The 21,531-nt window shown below is 33.8% G+C and overlaps 1 protein-coding gene across 1 annotated transcript; it reads right to left on the bottom strand.

Moving 5' to 3' along the window:
* Nucleotides 1–3,932: 3,932 nt before the first annotated feature.
* On the bottom strand, nt 3,933–6,321 carry LOC112006680 (peroxisomal adenine nucleotide carrier 1). Its single transcript, XM_024038983.2, is given in 6 exon segments — nt 3,933–4,550; nt 4,665–4,731; nt 4,734–4,821; nt 4,955–5,101; nt 5,442–5,673; nt 5,969–6,321. Coding segments are annotated over 6 exon segments (957 nt in total). The 5' UTR covers nt 6,112–6,321; the 3' UTR covers nt 3,933–4,270.
* Nucleotides 6,322–21,531: the final 15,210 nt, after the last annotated feature.

The raw sequence follows: 21,531 nt of genomic DNA, 5'->3' as shown, positions 1-21,531 counted from the left end.
GCAAGTTTGTTTTGGTTTTAAAGGGGAAAGAGTGAGTGAAGGGTATTTAGATGGGGAGTGCAATTGTGAAGAGGAAAAGATTTGGTCAAATTCCCTAGCATGGACAACTAGGGAGTGATGGGTTGAGTTCTTATTGCGGTAGAGGTGTCCCACACCTTTTCATGTAAAGAACCCATTGTTTTGGACTTGCTTTAACATCTTCCATTGCAAAATATAATAATAACAACAATACTAGCAATAATAATAACAATACCAATATACCATTCCCCTACATAAAAATTGATGGCATATCTCACTAGCTTGAGGTGATGGTTTTCCCCACAGAATATGAGGTATTAGTTACCTGCAATCGTTTCATAAGGTAACACCTTGTCTTATATACAGACAAGCTTACACATCACAAGTAAACAGAAATTTACAGAACTTTGGGTAGTGCATGGATAATGAATGTGTTTAAATTTCCACACCAACCAGTCCTTTCAAGTCTCAGACTATGCCAGACAATAATATTCATATTCAATGAATTGTCAATAATCTAAAGCAAGTGAACCTCAAGTATTTTCTCCACAAGAGCCTCAATTTCAGGATCTTTATTTTGACTCTTCCTTTAGTTGTTATTGGTTTCTTCATATCTTTCTTCTAAAGTCTAAATTGCTAAAGTCCATGCTAATGCAGTTCTCTAGGGCTATTTGTACTTCTTTCTGTTTTTTAATATGGTTTCATTTGTTAATTATGTTTTTATTTCACAAACTACGGTGCTTGCCTTTTGAAGTAACAACACATTTTCAGTAAAAGGTATCTTTAGCATTGGTTTTGTTGGGGTTTAGGTTTCGTTTATTATATATTTTGCAGTGTTTTGTTTTTTGCTTTGGACTAGCTTATGGCAGCTCTAACACGTTGGTCTACTGGTCTCCTTTCTTTAATCTTAGTGTTGGAATTTGTCTACTTAATCTTTATCTTTTGTTTCACCAAATCTCTCTTTCTCTCACAAACACACACATTGGCTGTGATTAAGTCTTTCTTTTCATTTTATTTTAAATATTGTGACCATCAAGAGAAATCTCCACAATGCGTCACCATTCCAAATTTTTTGCTAAAATATGTACCATTTTGCATAGAGCATTGAATGGTCAAGTGTCACATTGGCTCCTAAGTCATGGGTTCAACCATTCAAGGATGAGCAGACAAGAAAATCGGATTTTAGGCTGAGAAAATTATTTCACTAACCACTACTAGAAGTTAGTTGAAGGCTTTGTAAAGTTGGGTTTCAATTTTTTAGTAACATAATGTAGGTGTTTCATAAATAATGCCAAAAGACTAAGCCACTTAATTGACACCTACCTTCTTCTCAAAAAAAAAAAATAATTGACACTAACCAATGTATATGATTCAGAAACAGACTAATAAAAGTCTGAAACTCTAAATAGAAACTAGTTCCAAATTTAGAAATTTTGTGTCAGCATCCATTGATCTGAATCTTCTTCTTGAAATTTAAATGAATCAAATAATCAGGCATTTTGGAGTGGATATCATCAAGAATGGGAAGAAAGTAACATCAAATAAAATTTAAGATAATGTCTGCCTTGATAACCCTTATATTGGACAAGTTGCATCCAATTAAATCAAGTCATCTGGACATGATCACAAAACATAATGATAATCCATGCCGTCAGATAAAAATAGAGTGGTAGTTCTAATTGGCACTGAAGTTAAAAGAAATAATTGCAGTAGATCATGGATGGAATTAAAATTTAAAAAAAAAAAAAATTATGTTAGTAATACCATGGGCTTTTTTTTTTTTTTTTTGAAAGCAATACCATGGGCTTTTTAAAATTTTAATTGTTAATTGTCATATATTAACATTTTATTTTATCATGTCACAAGTACTTAAATAAATGCTAAAATTAGGTTAATTTACTAATTTGGTCCTTCAACTATTAGATAAAATTGTTTCTCAAAAAAAAAAAAAAAGTATTAGATAAAATTCAATTTAATCCTTCAACTACTAGCTGTGTATTTAGTCCCTCAAATATTCTTTCTAAAAGAAAAAAAAAAAAAAGTTCAACTACTAATTTTGTCAATTTAGACATTCAACATTTAAAATCAAGTTAATTTCATATCCCCTTTATTAATTTTTAATGGACTTTACTGATATATAACTAAAATATGCATTAACATGTTATTATAGAAAGTGTAAAATTTTGAAATCAAGTCAATTTTAAATATTAATTCTATTAAATTTTAAATAGAGAAGAGATCTAAGAATGAAATTGACTTGATTTTGAAAGTTGACAAGCTAAATTCAGTTAAATATCACAATTGATAGTTAAGGGACTAAATTGAACTTTGTCCAATAGTTGGAGGATCAAATTAGTAATTTAACCTTAAAATGATGATAATTCTTACATATTTAAATATTGATAATGTGGCAAAATTTAGACCATTTATTTAACAATGTATTTTTTTATTTTTTTTAGGAATTTTATGGTAGAATAATATTAAAAGTTCTAGAGTATCTTAATGAATCATGTGATTTAATATACGTAAATAGTTTTATAAATTGCCACATAATGGTTAAAAGGAATTCCTCCAAACCAACTTTGTCCTAAATAATTACCAAGTAGATAAATTAAAGAAACATTTCTCCTAATGTGCAGCGCTTCAATTTTTTTTTTTTTTTTTAATAATTTTACACTACCTTTGTATCTCTATTTTTTTGGTATGAATCTACATCTTTGAGTTTGCTATTCTACTATGAATATTCCATTAAAATTTAATATTAGAATTCCAACTTAGGAGAGGGGGGGGGGGGGGGGGGAAGTGTGAAGGAGCTAGTAGGATGGCTATATATCTTTCCATTGATTTTTTCCTTTTGATCAAGGGGGAAAAAGAAAACATTGAACTGAAATCCTTTGTATTTTGAAGTCAATGCTATAACTACAGTCTGTTTAACTGGATGGAGTTAAGAACACTAGCCAGGAAAATGTTAGGCTACTGTTTTTGACAAAGCTTTTAACTTGATGATTAAAGTTGACAGTGTTAGCATGACTAACAGGCTATGGCAAATTAGTCCAGTCTGCCCCAGCATGTTAATCATCATAATATATGGACTTAAGGTCCCAATGGAAGATAACAAATCCACATGTAGACTTAGTGTGGCTAGCATGTTGACTTATTTAGTGTGGGTTGGTAAAGATTCCATCACTCATGACTTGTAAAAAGGTATCACCCTATGATATGATCCTAAAAAATTTAGGTTAAGATGCAAGTTGCATTCTTTAAATTTGATTGAAATTTATATTAGTCTTCTAATTTTACTTTCGCTCAATTGAATCTTCTAAATTTCAAATTTATTCAATTTAGATCTTTCATCTTGTTCCATTAAAAATTTTCCATTAATTATTAAATTAACTAATAAAAAATAATTTAAAAAAAAAAAAAATCTCACATAAAAATATGTATAAAATATTTTTTGTGTGAGAAAAGTATTTTTTTTAATGGAAATTTTTAACAAAATTAGATAAAAGCTTTGAATTGAATTAATTTGAAACTTAAAAAATTCAATTGAATGAAAGTAAAGATAAAGAGCTAAAATAATTAGAGGGTGCAAATTGCATTTTAACCAAAATTCTATCATGGATTACCTGTAAAGAGGCCCTCAATATATCATCCTAGATTAGTCAATGATGATGTATCAAATAATGAATCAATGATAATTTAAAACTTGTACAGAGTAATCATTTCTCTCACCCTTGGACAATGACTTTTTTTTTTTTTTTAACTTGTAAAATGGAATGTGGAAAAAAAGGGGCAAAGATCTTCTATTAAAAAGTAATATTTCTAAATATCTTTCTGATAGCATCCGCAGCAACACATCCATTTCCTCAAGTGGAGTGACTGTCATAAATAAGAACATGACAGAACACATGATCAATAGGAAAATATGAAATTTCATCTCAGAATGAAACTCAACAAATAATTATACACGTAAGTTTAATCAATATTTGCAGAAAATTTATTCCCGCGATACATTATTTCTCAGTTGAAAATTTCCTCTGCAAGGATTGGCATTTCTTTCATGTAACATGCATGCCTTACCATTATTGCTCTTTAACTTAAGGAGGAATTCTTTGTTACAAAAAATAATAAGAAGTTTCTACCCAGGAAATTGAGCCAGCTCTATGAAGTCAAAGTCATCTGTTCCAATGAAACCAAATAAAAACTCACCCTATACATTGGATTTATGCAAATCCCCTTCCATATGCTACCATCAAGCATTTTTTAATCCACCCCTTGAGAGCAATAAGAACCTTCTGGTGGCAAGTATAAGAACCCAAGTGGATGCAGTGATTTTCTCTTTGATCATCAAAAGCAGTGCCGAGCTCAGAACAGTCTTCAAGATCTGAGCGTGCAATCCCTTGAAAAAGCCTGGTACCCCTTCACTTTTCCATATAGCACGAATAACTCCTGGCACAGTTTTGCGGGATTTTTTCTGAGCTCTCTCAGTTTCATTATCGTTTGCGTCCACAGCTTGGATCATGACCTTACACCTGTATGAAGTTAAAATATGAAATGGTTATAAACATTATGCTTAACATGTAACAGTGCAACAGAGAAGACATGCATTCTTTTGATAAGTAAAAGATTGAGAGCAAATTATCCACCTGATTGCAGGATATGTCAGAATTGTGGCAATTGTCTTTGAAATTGCACCTAATGCAAAGGCGAGGAGGCAGAAAGGGCTTCTGGTGATGAACCATTCCCTGCTTTATCCTGTTTTTTCTTCAGGAGTCTGTTTTTCAATTGATCAAATACTGTAAACTGCAGCATATAAACATTTAAGTCTAAGCCTGGTTTATTCTATCAAATCAACTATATAAGATAGCTCACAAATAGGCACTGCAACTTGGAGTGAAGGATTTGAGATGGAGATGATACAATCTACCATTTATACCTGAATTGCAGGGTTTGAGGTCAGCAGAAGAGAGATGCCAAGCCCATCAAATGCGTCAGTCCATTTTCCCTCTGTAAGGGTCTTCCAGAGCCCTTTGGATTTCCCAAAGGCACTTGTCTGCATCCTTGAGGAAGCTGTGTCAAGGGGCTGCACAGTAGTAAACCAGATCGCCTAACATTAATCTTCAAGCTTTCTGCATGTTTTAGGCGTGAAAATGGAGCATATATGAAAAATTAATGCAAAATCATAGAGAGGAAGAATAAATGTTTCCCTGCATAACAAATTGCAGTTCAAATTTTCTATTTTCCAAATATGATGTATAAATACTATGCAAAATTTGAAACTAACACTAGAAATATAGTGCTATGCCCACATGTCAACAGTTCATACTTTTTATAGCATAGAATGGTAGTTTCAAAAGCCATTAGTTTTTACAGAAATACTTTCTCAACCAGAATCAGGGACAGATGCCCTCACAACAGCTCACCTGTGTCAAAATGGCAGTGCATGCTCCAGCAGCAGCAGCAAGAACTAAGTTTTCTTTTGTTCCGATTCTTTTGGCACCACTCTTTTCTAGATATAATCTTTTGAAGTAGCTGTACCCATAAAAATAGACAAACTGTGAAATGAAGGATTGCAGGTTTTTTGTACCTAGGCCCTGGTAAAGCGAAAGAAACTGGCGATTTTGAATTGCTTCCCAAAAGACATCTGAGAGGTTCCTGCATAAGCCAGAAAAAGTTAATTCAAGTAAACTTTACACCTTGTCTAAAAAGCTGACTTCTGACTAANAACAGAGGCAAATTAAAACACACACATTCAGAGGCTGTATATAATTATAAACAACAAAAATCAAACAGATTATAAAAATAAATAAATAAATAAACTTTACCCAAATACAGAATTACAAAACCATGATCACATAAAAAATAGACAGACCCAGATCGAGAAAAGGACAAATTATGGTTTAAAAAGAGAGAAAGATTGAAACTTTGTGAAAAAGAAGAGATGGGTAACCTATATTTTTGCTGGCCATGGGCTCTGACCTCGGCTTGGTACTTGGTCTTACAGGTGTCAAGTGGGTAAAGGATTGTGGTGCTGACGAGGGATCCTATAGCCCCTGAAGTTGCCTCTGATATGGATTCGAGATCAAGACCCATCTCCAATATTCAAGGTTCCAAAATATACTCAAAGATCAAATATACTTTATGGCACCTTTTGGTATTTTATATATTTGTAGAGAGAGAGAGAGACAAAGAGTTGGTAAGTGTAAACTTTTATTGAGGAAGGAAGCTGGAATAGGAAAAACGATGTGAATTTGGCAATGTGATGTGTGAGTGTTGTTTGTACGAAGGAAAGTGACGGAGACTCGGAGAGACTAACGGTGTGGCGCTTTCTTGGGAATTGAAAAACGTGATTGGTCGGAGAAAGACTCATACGTTATTTGATCTTATTGATACAAGAATATTTCAAATTGTACACTGATTCTGTCACTGCATTATTCATGCTAAAATGCAGAGACGTGTTAAAATTGGCGTGTTACTAATTACGACAAATAATAATTTTTTTTTTTTTTTTGAGAAACGACAAATAATTTTTAAACACTTGTTATCTTGTTGAAACGAGTCAAAAGAAACTTCATCTTAGGGTAAAAATTGTAGTATCTGTAGTCTTTTATTTTTTATCTTTATCTGGTTTTCTTTTTTGGGTCTTTATGAATACCCACAATGATGGCTTAATTAAAAAAAAAAGTCAAAGTCAAAGTCAAAAGAAAATTTAATTAGATTTTAAATTAGATTTCAATTATTATCTAATTTTATATCTTATATAAATTTTTATTTTATTATTTTTATTCTGGGTGAGTTACGAAGTGTCTAATATAAATAAATCATCAAAAACCCAATAAAAAAAGAAGAAGAAGAAGAGTAAATTTATGTATATATCTATGGTTTAAAAATGTATTACTCTTATTGTATATATAATTTGAACTCATATATGTGTAATTATAATTGTTTTTTAATTGTACTGTATATATACACAAGTTATATACTAGTAGATTTAAAGTGTGTGTTGTAATTCCGAAGGCTTTTAAATTTCATCAACTATACTATTAGTTCACGGAGTTTTTAGGGATGTCTCATAGGTAAGGTTGATACATCAATTCCTTATATATAAAGGGACAAGATCAAGTTATACTTGATGTGTAGCTTGAATCAATATTTCATTACCTAATAATTTTTATTAGATTAATATTAAAAAAATCTCATATTTGGATTGCATGTTCCTTAAATTCTTAATGTGGATGTCAAATTTCATGTCAATCCATTGTTATTATTATTCAACCTATAAATTTATATTTTTTATGCATAATTTGTGATACAAAACCTTATATTTTATATATAAGATAGTTATCAATTTCTAATTATCTTGATATTTTAAAATTATGGAGATTATAAGAAGAAAACGTATTCTAACAAAGGATTTTTTAAATTTTGCATTCAATTAAAAAAATATTGAATGATATAAGTATATAACATTAGTTGAAGTTATATTAAATGTAACTTAAACCTAACATATATATATATATATATCAAATTTTGCATCCAATTACAAATGTAAATCATTTGTTTTCAAAGAGACACCAAAACTCTCTCTCCCAAAAAAAAAAAAAAAGGGAAACAAAACAAACTAATGATAATAAATGATCATAAATTCAAGATGCCCCTTGACCTCTTTGCAACGCCAATCAGGACTAATCAAACTTTACCGACACTCGGTTCTCAAAAAAATACTTTACACACTTTCCGCAACTCGTTATTTCACCAATTGGTTATCAAACACTATTTGGTTTCTGTGCAACCAGAAAGATCAAAGCTACAAATAGACTATTATTCTCTGCGATAAATCAAAAAGGATGTGATCCTTCTAAATTTGATTTCGTGTGAGAGTTTGTAAACAGTTAGGAACTTTCGGTAGTCAAACTAATTTGATTATTTGGAATAAATAATTTTGTACAATCTCTCCCAAAAAAAAAAAAGGGGAAACAAAACAAACTAATGATAATAAATGATCATAAATTCAAGATGCCCCTTGACCTCTTTGCAACGCCAATCAGGACTAATCAAACTTTACCGACACTCGGTTCTCAAAAAAAATACTTTACCGATACTTTCCGCAACTCGTTATTTCACCAATTGGTTATCAAACACTATTTGGTTTCTGTGCAACCAGAAACATCAAAGCTACAAATAGACTATTATTCTCCGCGATAAATCAAAAAGGATGTGATCCTTCTAAATTTGATTTCGTGTGAGAGTTTGTAAACAGTTAGGAACTTTCGGTAGTCAAACTAATTTGATTATTTGGAATAAATAATTTTGTACAATATTTTTTGCTTACATCAATCTAACAGCAATTCAATTTAAATTATGATGCATACGTATAGGCAAGATTGACCAGCAACTAGAGTCCAACAGTGGTCGAAGTTGCAAAACCAAGGTCTTGGAGGGGATTTCCTAATCCAAATTTGTTTGTTCAACACTTCAACGTAGATACAATTTAGTGGCTATCATTATCAACATCTTCTATCAAATTTGTCCTGAGTGTTTTTCATTTGGTATAACTTATTTTTATTGTTTTGTTTTCTTAAACAATATGTAGGATAAATTACAGTTATATCTAAAAGAATTGATTTTCTTTTAAATAGTTTTAAAAGTTATATTAACACACGTGTGTGTATAACTTCACAAAAATTACATATTTTTTAACCGTTGATTTCATAGTATCTAACGGTGAGAAATAGACAATTTTTCATGTAATTAATATTTTAAATTTTAATTAATGAGATAATTGTCTCCACATTATTTTATTCTTATTTTCCACAATTCCACACATTCTCTCCCTTCTAACCCAAAAAACCTTACAATTTTTCTCTCTAAGTTTACCTCCTCTTCCAGGGCTCCTTCCTTTCTGTTGATCCTGTTGACAGCAAGGCTCTTGGGCTATAAAACCAACCATGTTTATGAAGTTCTTGTTCTTAGTATATATCCTATTAAGAGTTGAGATGTCATATCTTTAAGCTTGCACAGATGTCTTCTCAGAAAAAGATTTAAAATTTCTTTTAAAAAAAAAAACCTGCACAAACAGACGAACCTCAACAAGTTGAAGTAAAAGTTTCTCACCCCTGCTCCCATGAACATGGAACCAAAAATTTCTCTCTCTTCTTTTTCCATCACTCATGTGATTGCAGTCCCTAAATATTGATTGCTTTACACATCAATTTGCTTAATTAATAGTAGTATCTTTTTTCAATTTTTAAGAATGATTTGGAGAATAACGAGGTGTAAAGCAATCAATTCAATTTTATGTCTTCTATTAACGACCTAAATCAGCCAAACTTGGGTTTTTAGAATTGATTGCAGAAGTAATCCAAAGAACTTTTTTTTTTTTGTATATTGCAAAACTTGATTTATTGAAAAATCTTTTGTTTGTTGCAAAATGTGGCACCTTGTTTGTGAAATTTTATGGTTAGTTTGAATGGAGGGGGGAAAGGGAAGTAGATCTTGATACAACATTACTACACTAGATCTTGATACATTGATGGTTCAACCGACAAATATATATATATATATATATTTTTTTTGATAGGTCAACCAACAAATATTGTGATAATATGTTTGCACTATTGATACTTTGAGATGACAGTCTCTTTTTATATGTAATAGGCAACTTGGTAAGTAAGAGATGGGACAAGCTCAATGGTGCAACTAGCTCACCACAAAAAAAAAATAAAACTAATTAGGATAACGTTACTTACCTCAACTAGCTCACCACAAAAAAAAATTTCTCCCTAACACTTCCTCTAAAATCTTCAGATATCCCCTAAAACATTTTTTCAGATACCATTTACTCAATAATCAAATAATTTAAGAAAAACTTATAACAGTACCCAATCAAAAGAAAAACTGCTAAAAATATCAAATAATTTCTCATTATTAACTCTCCTCATAAAGGACAAAAATAGCATCACAGGGGACTTATCCTATATTTTAGAACCATCATTAATTTATATGTAAAAATTCTGTCTCTTCACCAAGCCTAACAAATAGTCCACTGTTTCTCACACCAAAAATCCACGATCATAATTTTTTTTTTTTTTGGGTATTAAAATTTAAAAATAGTATTTTTCAAATTAAATTCTCCTCTAGAATAATCTAAAAAAAGGCTAAATAACCATATTGCTTATATAATAAGACATTTCTTCTTCTTCTTTTGAAGAAACCAAATATGAATAATAATCACTAGAAGTGAAAGTTTCATTTTCAAATATAGAGGTTTTTGACATTTTCAAAAACCTTAAAAGAAGTTAGTGCAATCTATTATTAAAAAATAAAATTCCAACAGTAGACTATCCACAATTTCACAAAAGAACTAGGGAGCTATAATTGCTATTTTCACATTCTCTGGTTTACAAATATGCAATAGTGTGCTAGAGAAAGCTTTCTAGTTATTAAATTTTCATAACCACCCAGCTCTTTGCCTTGCGAGCTACGCCAACCAAATAGAAACATATATTCATTTCAAAAATTTCCTCCTCCTTCAATTCCATTCCCCGAAGCAAATTCTCATGGCTTTGCCGATCATTTCAAATCTTCATATCAACATCGACCACTACATCATTTATATCTTTAACTGATGATAAATACTAAATGAGAAATGTTAACCAATACTTTTAGAGTATTGGTTTAGAAGCTATTTTTAGAAATATTTTATGAGAATGATAAAACAATAAATATTGTTAACGGCTTTTTATATTTCCTATAAAAGTAATGTCAAAATTTTCCTATTATCGTTTATTAATAATTGTCTTAAGGGCATCTGTTAATATGACCCTATTAATACTATACATAAGAGAGTATTTATAAAGAGAACTTAGTCTAAGAAAATGTTATTTTCAGAGGTTTTAAAGTTTAAGCAAGGTTTCCGTATAATACTCAAGTACACTAAATACAAGTCAAACCCTAGTTTTTGGGTGCTTTTCAAATAGAACATAAGCAGAATGCAGAGATGCCAACTTGGGAGGACAAAGAATTGCAAAAACTGTGATCAGTTGTAATTAAACCAACCTTAATACCTTATGCTGCACTGGGTTTCAACATACTGCTGATTTGAATCAATCAAATGTAGCCGACATAAAAAGTATAAAAATCTTGTGCTGCACTGAATTTAATATTTTTAAATGTTTTTTAACATAATTAAAGTTAAGCTCTAAATTGTCCTTAACCAATTTAAAAGATCCAGCTTGTTCTTAAAAGGCTCATGTGTTGAGCCCATTTAGAATAGTATTGGGCTTGACTTGGTTTTGACTGCGAGCCCAAACTCAAGTTACTTGGATCGTACCATAAAAAAATAGATTAAAATAAAAACAGAAATCTCGCCATTTAATGGGCTCTAGGCCGTAGTGTTAATTTTCTTGTTTCATCAACCTGGAGCTTTATGGCAAGGAGTCTTGTGTTTAAAATATGGTCTAAAAATGCTTTAGATATATATATATATATATATTTTAATAACCCTAGTTTTCAAAAAAAAAAAAAAAATAGTTTGATAATCCTAGCAAGTGTTGATTAGGAAAGCCAACCCAAAATAAAGAAAAACTAACTCAATAGTTTAAAACTTGGACCAAAACAAAGGGAAAAATTAGTTTTAGGCTGGGTAGAAAAAGCCTAAAATTTGAAAAATATACCAACTTCAAATCATTCAAACCGCATCTTATACACCGCATTACATATGTAACTGTAAAAATGAGGTGTGGTGCGGTTATGGTTTTGCCTAAACTTTAAATCGCATCACATCACACCACACTGCACAAGTAACCGCAAAAATAATGTGTGGTGCAGTTATAATTTTAGCTAAACCACACCGCAAAGTTAGTACTAAAAATAACCCAAAACTGCACCACACTAATGCATATATGCCACCTTGAAAGGACAAAGAATTGCAAAAAATGTGAACAGTTGTAATTAAATCAACCTTTATACATTGTGCTCCACTGGGTTTCAACATACTGCTGATTTTTTTTTTGTTTGAGAATCAACGTACTGCAGATTTGAATCAATCAATGTAGCCGACATAAAAAGTATAAAAATCTTGTGCTGCACTGACCACTGAATTTAATATTTTTAAATGTTTTTTAACATAATAAAAGTTAAGCTCCAAATTGTCCTTAACCAATTTAAAAGATCCAGCTTGTTCTTAAAAGGCTCATGTGTTGAGCCCATTTAGAATAGTATTGGGCTTGACTTGGTTTTGACTGCGAGCCCAAACTCAAGTTACTTGGATCGTACCATAAAAAAATAGATTAAAATAAAAACAGAAATCTCGCCATTTAATGGGCTCTAGGCCGTAGTGTTAATTTTCTTGTTTCATCAACCTGGAGCTTTATGGCAAGGAGTCTTGTGTTTAAAATATGGTCTAAAAATGCTTTAGATATATATATATATATATATATATTTTTTATCCTTGAAATCCCGAGTTATATATATTTTATGGATAGATGAGATTTGAATTTGAATCTCAAATCTTATTAGATGATAAAAAAAAGTTACCAATTGAATTAATAAAAACCCACAAAATCTTAACTTTAAATCTTAGCAAAATATGTAAAAAATTTTAAGATTTATTTATTTACATTATTATTATTTTAAAAATATACCCGTACTTTACACATTAAACAAAATAAATGAGTAAAAAAGTTTTATTCAAGATACAATGTAAATTGCTTGTGTGGGGGGAGAAAAACCCAGCCCAACTTATTGGGCCCAAGGCCCTGAATGAGGAACACTCTTCATCCGAGGAGATGAGGCCTTCAGTCGGAAGCCCACACCAATGGGGGATGCCTGGAGATGAGCACGTATACCATCCGAGGAGATGCTCATATGACCGAGTAGTCATGCGTCCTCGGATCCGAAGAGGTTTGATCAAGCACGAGTATGGGAGGTTCAAGTGATCTATTTGACAAGTGTCAAGAGGGAGAGGAACCTCGGACACACATAAAGATAACGGCAACAGAGAAATATCAAGGAGGCATACTTCAACCACCACATTTAATGCACTTCATTGGACTTATATTTCTCAACTAGTTTGGCACATTGTACATTACACCAGTCAAAGTATGTGTGAGTGCTGATGTGGCTGGATCCAGATCTTACATGTGGGCTAGCTATGAAGAAAGGAAGGAGAAAGTTGGCTGAGGGAGAGCATCTCTAGCTCATGCCAACAGCGTGACCATCTTAGGGAAGGGTGAGAAATACACCTGGCATGGACACTCAACACTAGCGTAAAAGGGAGATAACGACCCCCTATGGTTAGATGGTATAGAACACCTCTTATTGGTTGAGTTTGTGTTGGACCACTGCTGATGACACTTGCATCACTTCTAGCCTCCCTGATGTCCCTTTCCTTATCTATGGCTTACTCCCCACGTTGTAGCAAAGCCGCCCTCCATCCCACTACCCTGACATTGGCGTGTCTTCTTTCTCCTCCAGTTGTAGTATAGTACAATAGTTGTATTAGGGTTTGAAATTGGGGAATCATGGCTTGACACCTATCCTTATGTACTTGGGAACATTCATCGTACTATAAAAGGAACATGTTGCTGAGCAATTAGGGAAAGAACCTAGAAAGATAGAGAGAAAAAGGCAGAAGTTTGGGTAGGGAAGTGAGGTAAAAAGAAAGACTTTCTTTGAGAAGAACATTACCATTGTATAAAACCCTTAACTTTCACATATTAGAGAGCTCTATGAGTGAGGGACATTCTTTCCTTTGCTCGCTCGTGGTTTTCATCCCTTCCAAAGGGTTTTCCATGTACTTTCCATGCCTTCTTTGTTTTCCTTGCTTTGCTTTTACATTTCTCTAGACATTAAAGCGATAAAGTTCCCATTTTTATTGTCCTTGAGCTTTTTCACTTAAATGTACTATTAGATCCATAGCTCATTTTTCCTTTACAAGCTTGTTAGTCTAATTTGCACGTACACACATTTACATTATTGTAACTTGTATTAGTGTTGTGGTGCTCTTAATTTCCATTTGGATAAAAATTGTTACACACATTTTTTTAAAACTGCAATCATGTCTTCAACTCATTATTTTAGCTCAAAAAATGTATGCGTAATAGTGTGTGTATGTAACAAAGCATTTCCCAATTCTTGTTATATTAGTGTCGTTTTAATTTTTTTTCTTTATTCTTTTTTGGGTTTTGTAATATAATTGTGTTTTCATGATATAAAGACAATCTTTTCGATGAAAGTGGCTTGCTTGATGTACTGAGTTTGGAACTGTTATAGTTGGAGCAAGTGATCAGGATAGGTCACAAACTGGATAAAGTGGTAGAGTAAGAGTTGGTCAACATTTTGAAGCGGTAGAGTTTTTTCCTCCAGCGAGAAATGGAGAAGAGGTGGGTGAGTTTATACCTTTTCAAAACAAGATAAACTCAAATGAAGGATTACAAGAGAAGGTTAAGGAGCCAGTTTTGCAATAGCCAATTGATAGCTTGGAGGAAATCAATAATATAATTGAAATAAAAAAAATTTTATAAACAATATTAAGTAGCATAAGGAAAATAAAACCAATTAGGATAATGTTACTTACCTCAACTAGCTCACCACAAAAAAATTTCTCCCTAACACTTCCTCTAAAATCTTCAGATATCCCCTAAAACATTTTTTTAGATACCATTTACTCAATAATCAAATAATTTAAGAAAAACTTATAACAGTACCCAGTCAGAAGAAAAACTGCTAAAATATCCAATAATTTCGCATTATTAACTCTCCTCATAAAGGACAAAAATAGCATCACAGGGGACTTATCCTATATTTCAGAACCATCATTAATTTATATGTAAAAATTCTGTCTCCTCACCAAGCCTAACAAATAGTCCACTGTTTCTCACACCAAAAATCCATGGTCATAATTTTTTCTTTTTGGGTATTAAAATTTTAAAATAGTATTTTTCAAATTAAATTCTCCTCTAGAATAATCTAAAAAAAAGGCTAAATAACCATATTGATTATATAATAAGAAATTTATTCCTCTTCTTTTGAAGAAACCAAATATGAATAATAATCACTAGAGGTGAAAGTTTCATTTTCAAATATAGAAGGAGGTTTTTGACATTTCCAAAAACCTTAAAAGAAGTTAGTGTAATTTATTATTAAAAAATAAAATTCCAACAATAGACTATCCACAATTTCACAAAAGAACTAGGGAGCAAATTGCTATTTTCACATTCTCTGGTTTACAAATATGCAATAGTGTGCTAGAGAAAGCCTTCTAGTTATTAAATTTTCACAACCACCCAGCTCTTTGCGTTGTGAGCTACGCCAACCAAATAGAAACATATATTCATTTCAAAAATTTCCTCCTCCTTCAATTCCATTCCCTGAAGCAAATTCTCATGGCTTCGCCGATCATTTCAAATCTTCGTATGGATCATCAACATCGACCACTACATCATTAATATCTTTAACTGGTGATAAATACTAAATGAGAAATGATAACCAATACTTTTAGAGTATTGGTTTAGAAGCTATTTTTAGAAATATTTTATGAGAATGATAAAACAATAAATATTATTAACAGCTTTTTATATTTCCTATAAAAGTAATGTCAAAATTTTCCTATTCTCATTTATTAATAATTGTCCTAAGGGCATCCGTTAATATGACTCTATTAATACTATACAAAAGAGAGTATCTATAAAGAGAACTTAGTCTAAGAAAATATTATTTTCAGAGGTTTTAAAGTTTAAGTAAGGTTTCCGTCTAATACTCAAGTACACTAAATACAAGTCAAACCCTAGTTTTTGGGTGCTTTTCAAATAGCAGAATGCAGAGGTGCCAACTTGGGAGGACAAAGAATTGCAAAAATTGTGATCAGTTGTAATTAAACCAACCTTAATACCTTATGCTGCACTGGGTTTCAACATACTGCTGATTTGAATCAATCAAATGTAGCCGACATAAAAAGTATAAAAATCTTGTGCTGCACTGAATTTAATATTTTAAATGTTTTTTAACATAATAAAAGTTAAGCTCCAAATTGTCCTTAACCAATTTAAAAGATCCAGCTTGTTCTTAAAAGGCTCATGTGTTGAGCCCATTTAGAATAGTATTGGGCTTGACTTGGTTTTGACTGCGAGCCCAAACTCAATTTACATGGATCGTACCATAAAAAATAGATTAAAATAAAAACAGAAATCTCTCGCCATTTAATGGGCTATAGGCCGTAGTGTTAATTTTCTTGTTTCATCAACCTGGAGCTTTATGGCAAGGAGTCTTGTGTTTAAAATATGGTCTAAAAATGCTTTAGATATATATATATATATATATTTTTTTTTTATCCTTGAAATCCCTGCAGCAGAATCGGGATTGCAAGGGAATTGGAGGGGGGGGGGGGGTCGGTAGAGAAGTCAATAGGGAGGGTGACAAATTATGCACTTCAATCTGATGTTGGCTGTACACCTTCAATAATTTCAGGAGAGTTGTGTTCTCTGAAGCGACCAAGGGAGGTGTCTAGTGAAGAATTGGGCCTTGCAGTTGATAGTAGAAAGAAACAAGCTTTAGAAATTAAAATTCAATCGGTGGAGGCTGATGCTCAGCCCCGTCGACAGCCATGAAAATCTTAGCTTGGAACTGCAGGGGGCTTGGGAACCGGCGTGCAGTTCAAGAGCTTGCTGAAATTGTGCAAGCACAAGATCCCATGATTGTGTTTCTTTCAGAAACATGGTCTACTAAGGAGCATATGAGATGGGTAAGAGATCGCATTATGTTTGATGGGTGTTTTACGGTTTCTAATGATGAAAGGGCAGGTTTAGCTCTTTTATGGAAAGCAGGGGCGGATGTGTGGGTGGATAGTTTCTCAAAGTACCACATTGATTCTATTGTGCATGGTGGTTCGGAGAAGGCCTGGAGGTTGACTGGTTTTTATGGGGAGCCCGATACTGGTCATCGGAATGAGGGATGGGATATGCTTCGAATGCTTAGTTCTAAACCAAAGATGCCATGGTGTGTTTTGGGTGACTTTAATGAGGTGCTGGAGGTGCAAGAAAAGAGAGGAGGGGTTCCTCGGGCTCATTACTTGATGCAAAATTTTCGGGATGTGTTGGACCATTGTGGGTTTGTTGATTTGGGGTTTTCTGGTCCAGATTTTACTTGGCATGGTAGGAGAAGGGGGGAGTGGATTTGGGAAAGATTAGATAGGGGCATTGCTAATTATGAGTGGTTGACTCGCTTTCCTACATGGAGAGTGAAGCATTTGAATTGCTTTACATCCGATCACAGGCCACTCCTTCTAGCTTTGGATGGGCATAGAGAATACCAAAAGTGGCGCAGAAAGCCTTTTCGGTTTGAAGTAATGTGGACTTCTGATCCTGAGTGTAAGGAGGTGGTAGCGAGGGCTTGGGATTGTGCCCCTACTGGTTCTCCCATGTTCGTGGCAACCACTAAGCTTAAGAGATGTAAGAAAAGTTTAAAGTCCTGGAGTCGGGTTCATTTTGGTAATGTGAAGCAACAGATAAAACAAGTAAAGGATCGATTATGGCAAGCTGAAGAGGTTTCGACTAGGACTGGGGAGCATGAGGAGGTTATTCGAATGAAGTCGGAGTTGAATGCACTTTATGAAAAAGAGGAGGTGATGTGGCAACAGAGGTTCAGGGTTTAATGGTTGAAGAATGGTGATCAAAATACAAAGTTCTTTCATAGGACTGCCACTCAAAGAAAGAGGAAGAATTTTATTAAGGGGTTGTGTGATGGGAATGGAGTCTGGTAGGAGGATGAAGAGGTTTTCTCAAGTATCATTACTGATTTCTATACTCATTTGTTTACTTCTTCGAATCCACAGGCAATTGATAGGGTGTTGGATGGGGTCGATGCTGTGGTTACGGAGTCTATGAGTGTAGATCTGATGAGGCCTTTTACTAGTGAAGAGGTGGGGATGGCAATCAAGGAAATGGCTCCACTAAAAGCCCTTGGTCCAGATGGTATGCCGCCTTTATTCTACCAAACTTATTGGAGTGATATTGGTATGGATGTTGCTCAAGCAGTTTTATCTTGTTTAAACTCAAGGTTTATTCTTAAATCTATTAACCATACCTTTATTACTTTGATTCCCAAAGTTCCCAACCCTGAGAGGATTTCAGATTTTCGGCCTATAAGTTTGTGTAATGTGATTTATAAGATTATTAGTAAGACGATTGCTAATCGCCTGAAACCTATTCTTAATTCCATTATATCTGAGACTCAGAGCGCATTTATTGCTGATAGATTGATCACTGATAATATTTTAATTGCTTTTGAATCCTTGCATCATATGAAGAATAGTTGTACAGGGAAGAAAGGTTTTATGGCTATGAAATTAGATATGAGCAAGGCATATGATAGGGTGGAATGGGTGTTTCTTGAAAAAAATTCTTCTTTAGATGGGTTTCCCGTGTGCATGGGTAGCTTTGATTATGGAGTGTATTACTACTGTCTCATATTCTATCATGGTGAATGGGGAGCCGAAGGGTATGATAATCCCTTCTCGAGGGTTAAGACAAGGAGATCCTCTTTCTCCTTATTTGTTCCTTTTCTGTGCTGAAGGGTTGAATGCACTCTTACGAGGTGCTGCAGTGAATGGTGAAATTCAAGGTTTCTCACTTTGTCGAAATGGCCTGAAACTAACTCATTTATTCTTTGCACACGATTGCTTGATCTTTTGCAGGTCTACTCTAGATGAGTGCAATAAAATTCAAGAGCTATTAGCCTGTTATGAGTCAGCGTCAGGCCAAGTGATTAACAAGGAAAAGACTACTCTTTGCTTCAGCAGGAATACAGATGAAGTAACTCAGGAAGCCATAAAAGCAGCCCTTGATGTCTTTGCCATTAGGCATTATGAGAAATATTTGGGCTTACCTTCTTTTATGGGAAGGAATAGGAAGGCGTGCTTTACTCAAATAAAAGAAAGAATATGGGGTCGTATGCAAGGTTGGAAGGAAAAGCTGTTGTCTCAAGCTGGGAGGGAGATTATGATAAAGGCAGTAGTCCAATCTATCCCAGTCTACTCAATGAGTGTGTTCAAGCTTCCAGTCAGTCTTTGTAAAGATATTGAAGCCATGGTTCGAAAATTTTGGTGGGGGTCGGGTGATGCTAAGAAGATTCATTGGGTGAAGTGGAGTTCTCTTTGCTCTTCAAAATCAATTGGTGGTATGGGGTTTCGGGATTTTCAGAAGTTTAATAATGCTTTGTTAGCTAAACAGGTGTGGCGTCTTTTTCATAATCGAGACTCCCTTCTTTTTAAAGTTTTTAGTGCAAAGTACTTCCCACAGGGTAATATACTTGAGGCGGAGGTTCATCCTAAATGTTCTTATGCTTGGCGAAGTATTCTTCAAGCACGAGGAGTTATTGAACAAGGGGCTATTTGGAGGGTTGGTGATGGAAAGTTGATTGATGTGTGGAGACATAGGTGGCTACCTAATCTTAATCATAGTAAGATTATCTCTCCTAGAAGTGAGTATCCTGTCCATCGGGTTTGTGATTTGTTCTTCCCTGATACAAGAGTTTGGGACCTGGGTCGTCTTGAGAGGTGTTTAATTCTGTGGGAGGCTGATTTGGTGAGGAGGATTCAGGTATGTGAGGATGGGGCTGAAGATACTCTGATTTGGCCTCTAACTAGTGATGGGGTTTATAGTGTTCGGAGTGCATACCGTATGCTAGTATCTGCTGAGTCTAGTCTTCTGCCAAGTTCATCAGTTTCGGGTAGTAATGGGCTGGTGTGGAAGAAAATTTGGAAGATGCGAGTTCCGAATAAAATTCGGCATTTTATTTGGCGTGCTGCAAAGGACTCTTTGCCTACGAAACAGAACTTACAAGCTCGACATATCCCTGTTGAAGTGGAATGTGATGGTTGTGGTGAGCATACGGAGTCGATTGTGCACTGTTTATGGCTCTGTGATCAGGTGCGGTCAGTTTGGATGTCGCTTCAGGATTTTCGTTCTTTGGCTCATAAGAAGTTTCGGACCTTTTATGAATTACTGGAGGAAGTTTTTACAACTGGGTCGAATAGACAGGTTGCTATGTTCGCTACTGTGGCATGGTGTTTGTGGCAGCGTCGGAATCGGATGAGGGAACGCCAACCATCTTGGAAGCTTCATGAGATGGGTGATCATGCTCAAAGGTTGGTTGATGAATTCTGGAACGCGAATTCTAAGGACCATGGTGCGTCTATTCCTCGTCCTGTGGTCCGCTGGTCTCCTATGCCTGAAGATCTTTTCAAAATAAATTTTGATGCAGCTTTTTTTGAAGAATCGGGTATAGCAAGTATTGGTGTAGTATGTCGAGATCATTCCGGGCAAGCTATTGGGGCTTTGTGTTAGAATTTGGGCAAGGTGCAGTCAGCTGAGATGGCTGAAGCTTTGGCGGCGCGAAGGGCTGTGATTTTTGCAAGGGAGATGAGTTTATTCGACGTAATTGTTGAAGGTGATTGTCTTACTATTATTCAGGCTTTGTTGCGTTGTGGTCCCTGTCCATTGCTGTTTGGCCATATTATTGACGAGACGAAAAGACTTGGTGGAGGACTTCGAAACTGTATGTTCCAACATGTTAGGAGGGATAGGAATAAATTAGTTCATAGTTTAGCTAAAAAAGCAGTTCTATCTGCAGATCTTGAGGTTTGGGTAGAAGACTTACCCGAGGACGTGGAGGTTGTTCTCCAGTCGGATCTTCCTTGAGTTTAGTTTTTTGTTTTTTTTGTAGTTCGCTGTTTCTTTTAATAAAATTTGGATTACCTTGTTCTCAAAAAAAGAAAATCAACCTTTATACATTGTGCTCCACTGGGTTTCAACATACTGCTGATTTTTTTTTTTTTTGTTTGAGAATTAACATACTGCTGATTTGAATCAATCAATGTAGCCGACATAAAAAGTATAAAAATCTTGTGCTGCACTGACCACTGAATTTAATATTTTAAAATGTTTTGGTAACATAATAGAAGTTAAGCTCAAAATTGTCCTAAACCAAATTTAAAAGATCCACCTTGTTCTTAAAAGGCTCATGTGTTGAGCCCATTTAGAATAGTAATGGGCTTGACTTGGTTTTGACTGCGAGCCCAAAATACCTGACTCAATTCACTTGGATCGTACCACAGCAAATAAATAAAAAAACAGAAATCTCACCATTTAATGGGCCATAGGCCGTAGTGTTAATTTTCTTGTTTCATCAGCTTGGAGCTTTATGGTAAAGAGTCTTGTGTTTAAAATATGGTGTAGATAAATTTTTTATTTTATTTTATTTATCCTTGAAATCCCGAGTTATATATATATATATATTTTTTTTTATGGATAGATGAGATTTGAATTTGAATCTCAAATCTTATTAGATGATAAAAAAATGTTACCAATTGAATTAACAAAAATCCACAAAATCTTAAGTTTAAAACTTAGCAAACTATGTAAAGTTTTTTAAGATATCCCATACTTTACACATTAAACAAAATAAGCGAGTAAATTTTTTTTATTCAAGATACAATGTAAATTGCTTGAATAAACT

The sequence above is a fragment of the Quercus suber genome, unplaced genomic scaffold (assembly GCF_002906115.3).
Source record: "Quercus suber isolate HL8 unplaced genomic scaffold, Cork oak 2.0 scaffold_231, whole genome shotgun sequence".
Lineage (NCBI taxonomy): Eukaryota > Viridiplantae > Streptophyta > Magnoliopsida > Fagales > Fagaceae > Quercus > Quercus suber.
The sequence above is the reverse complement of the archived record's forward strand: the minus strand, read 5'-3'. Positions and strand labels throughout refer to the sequence as shown.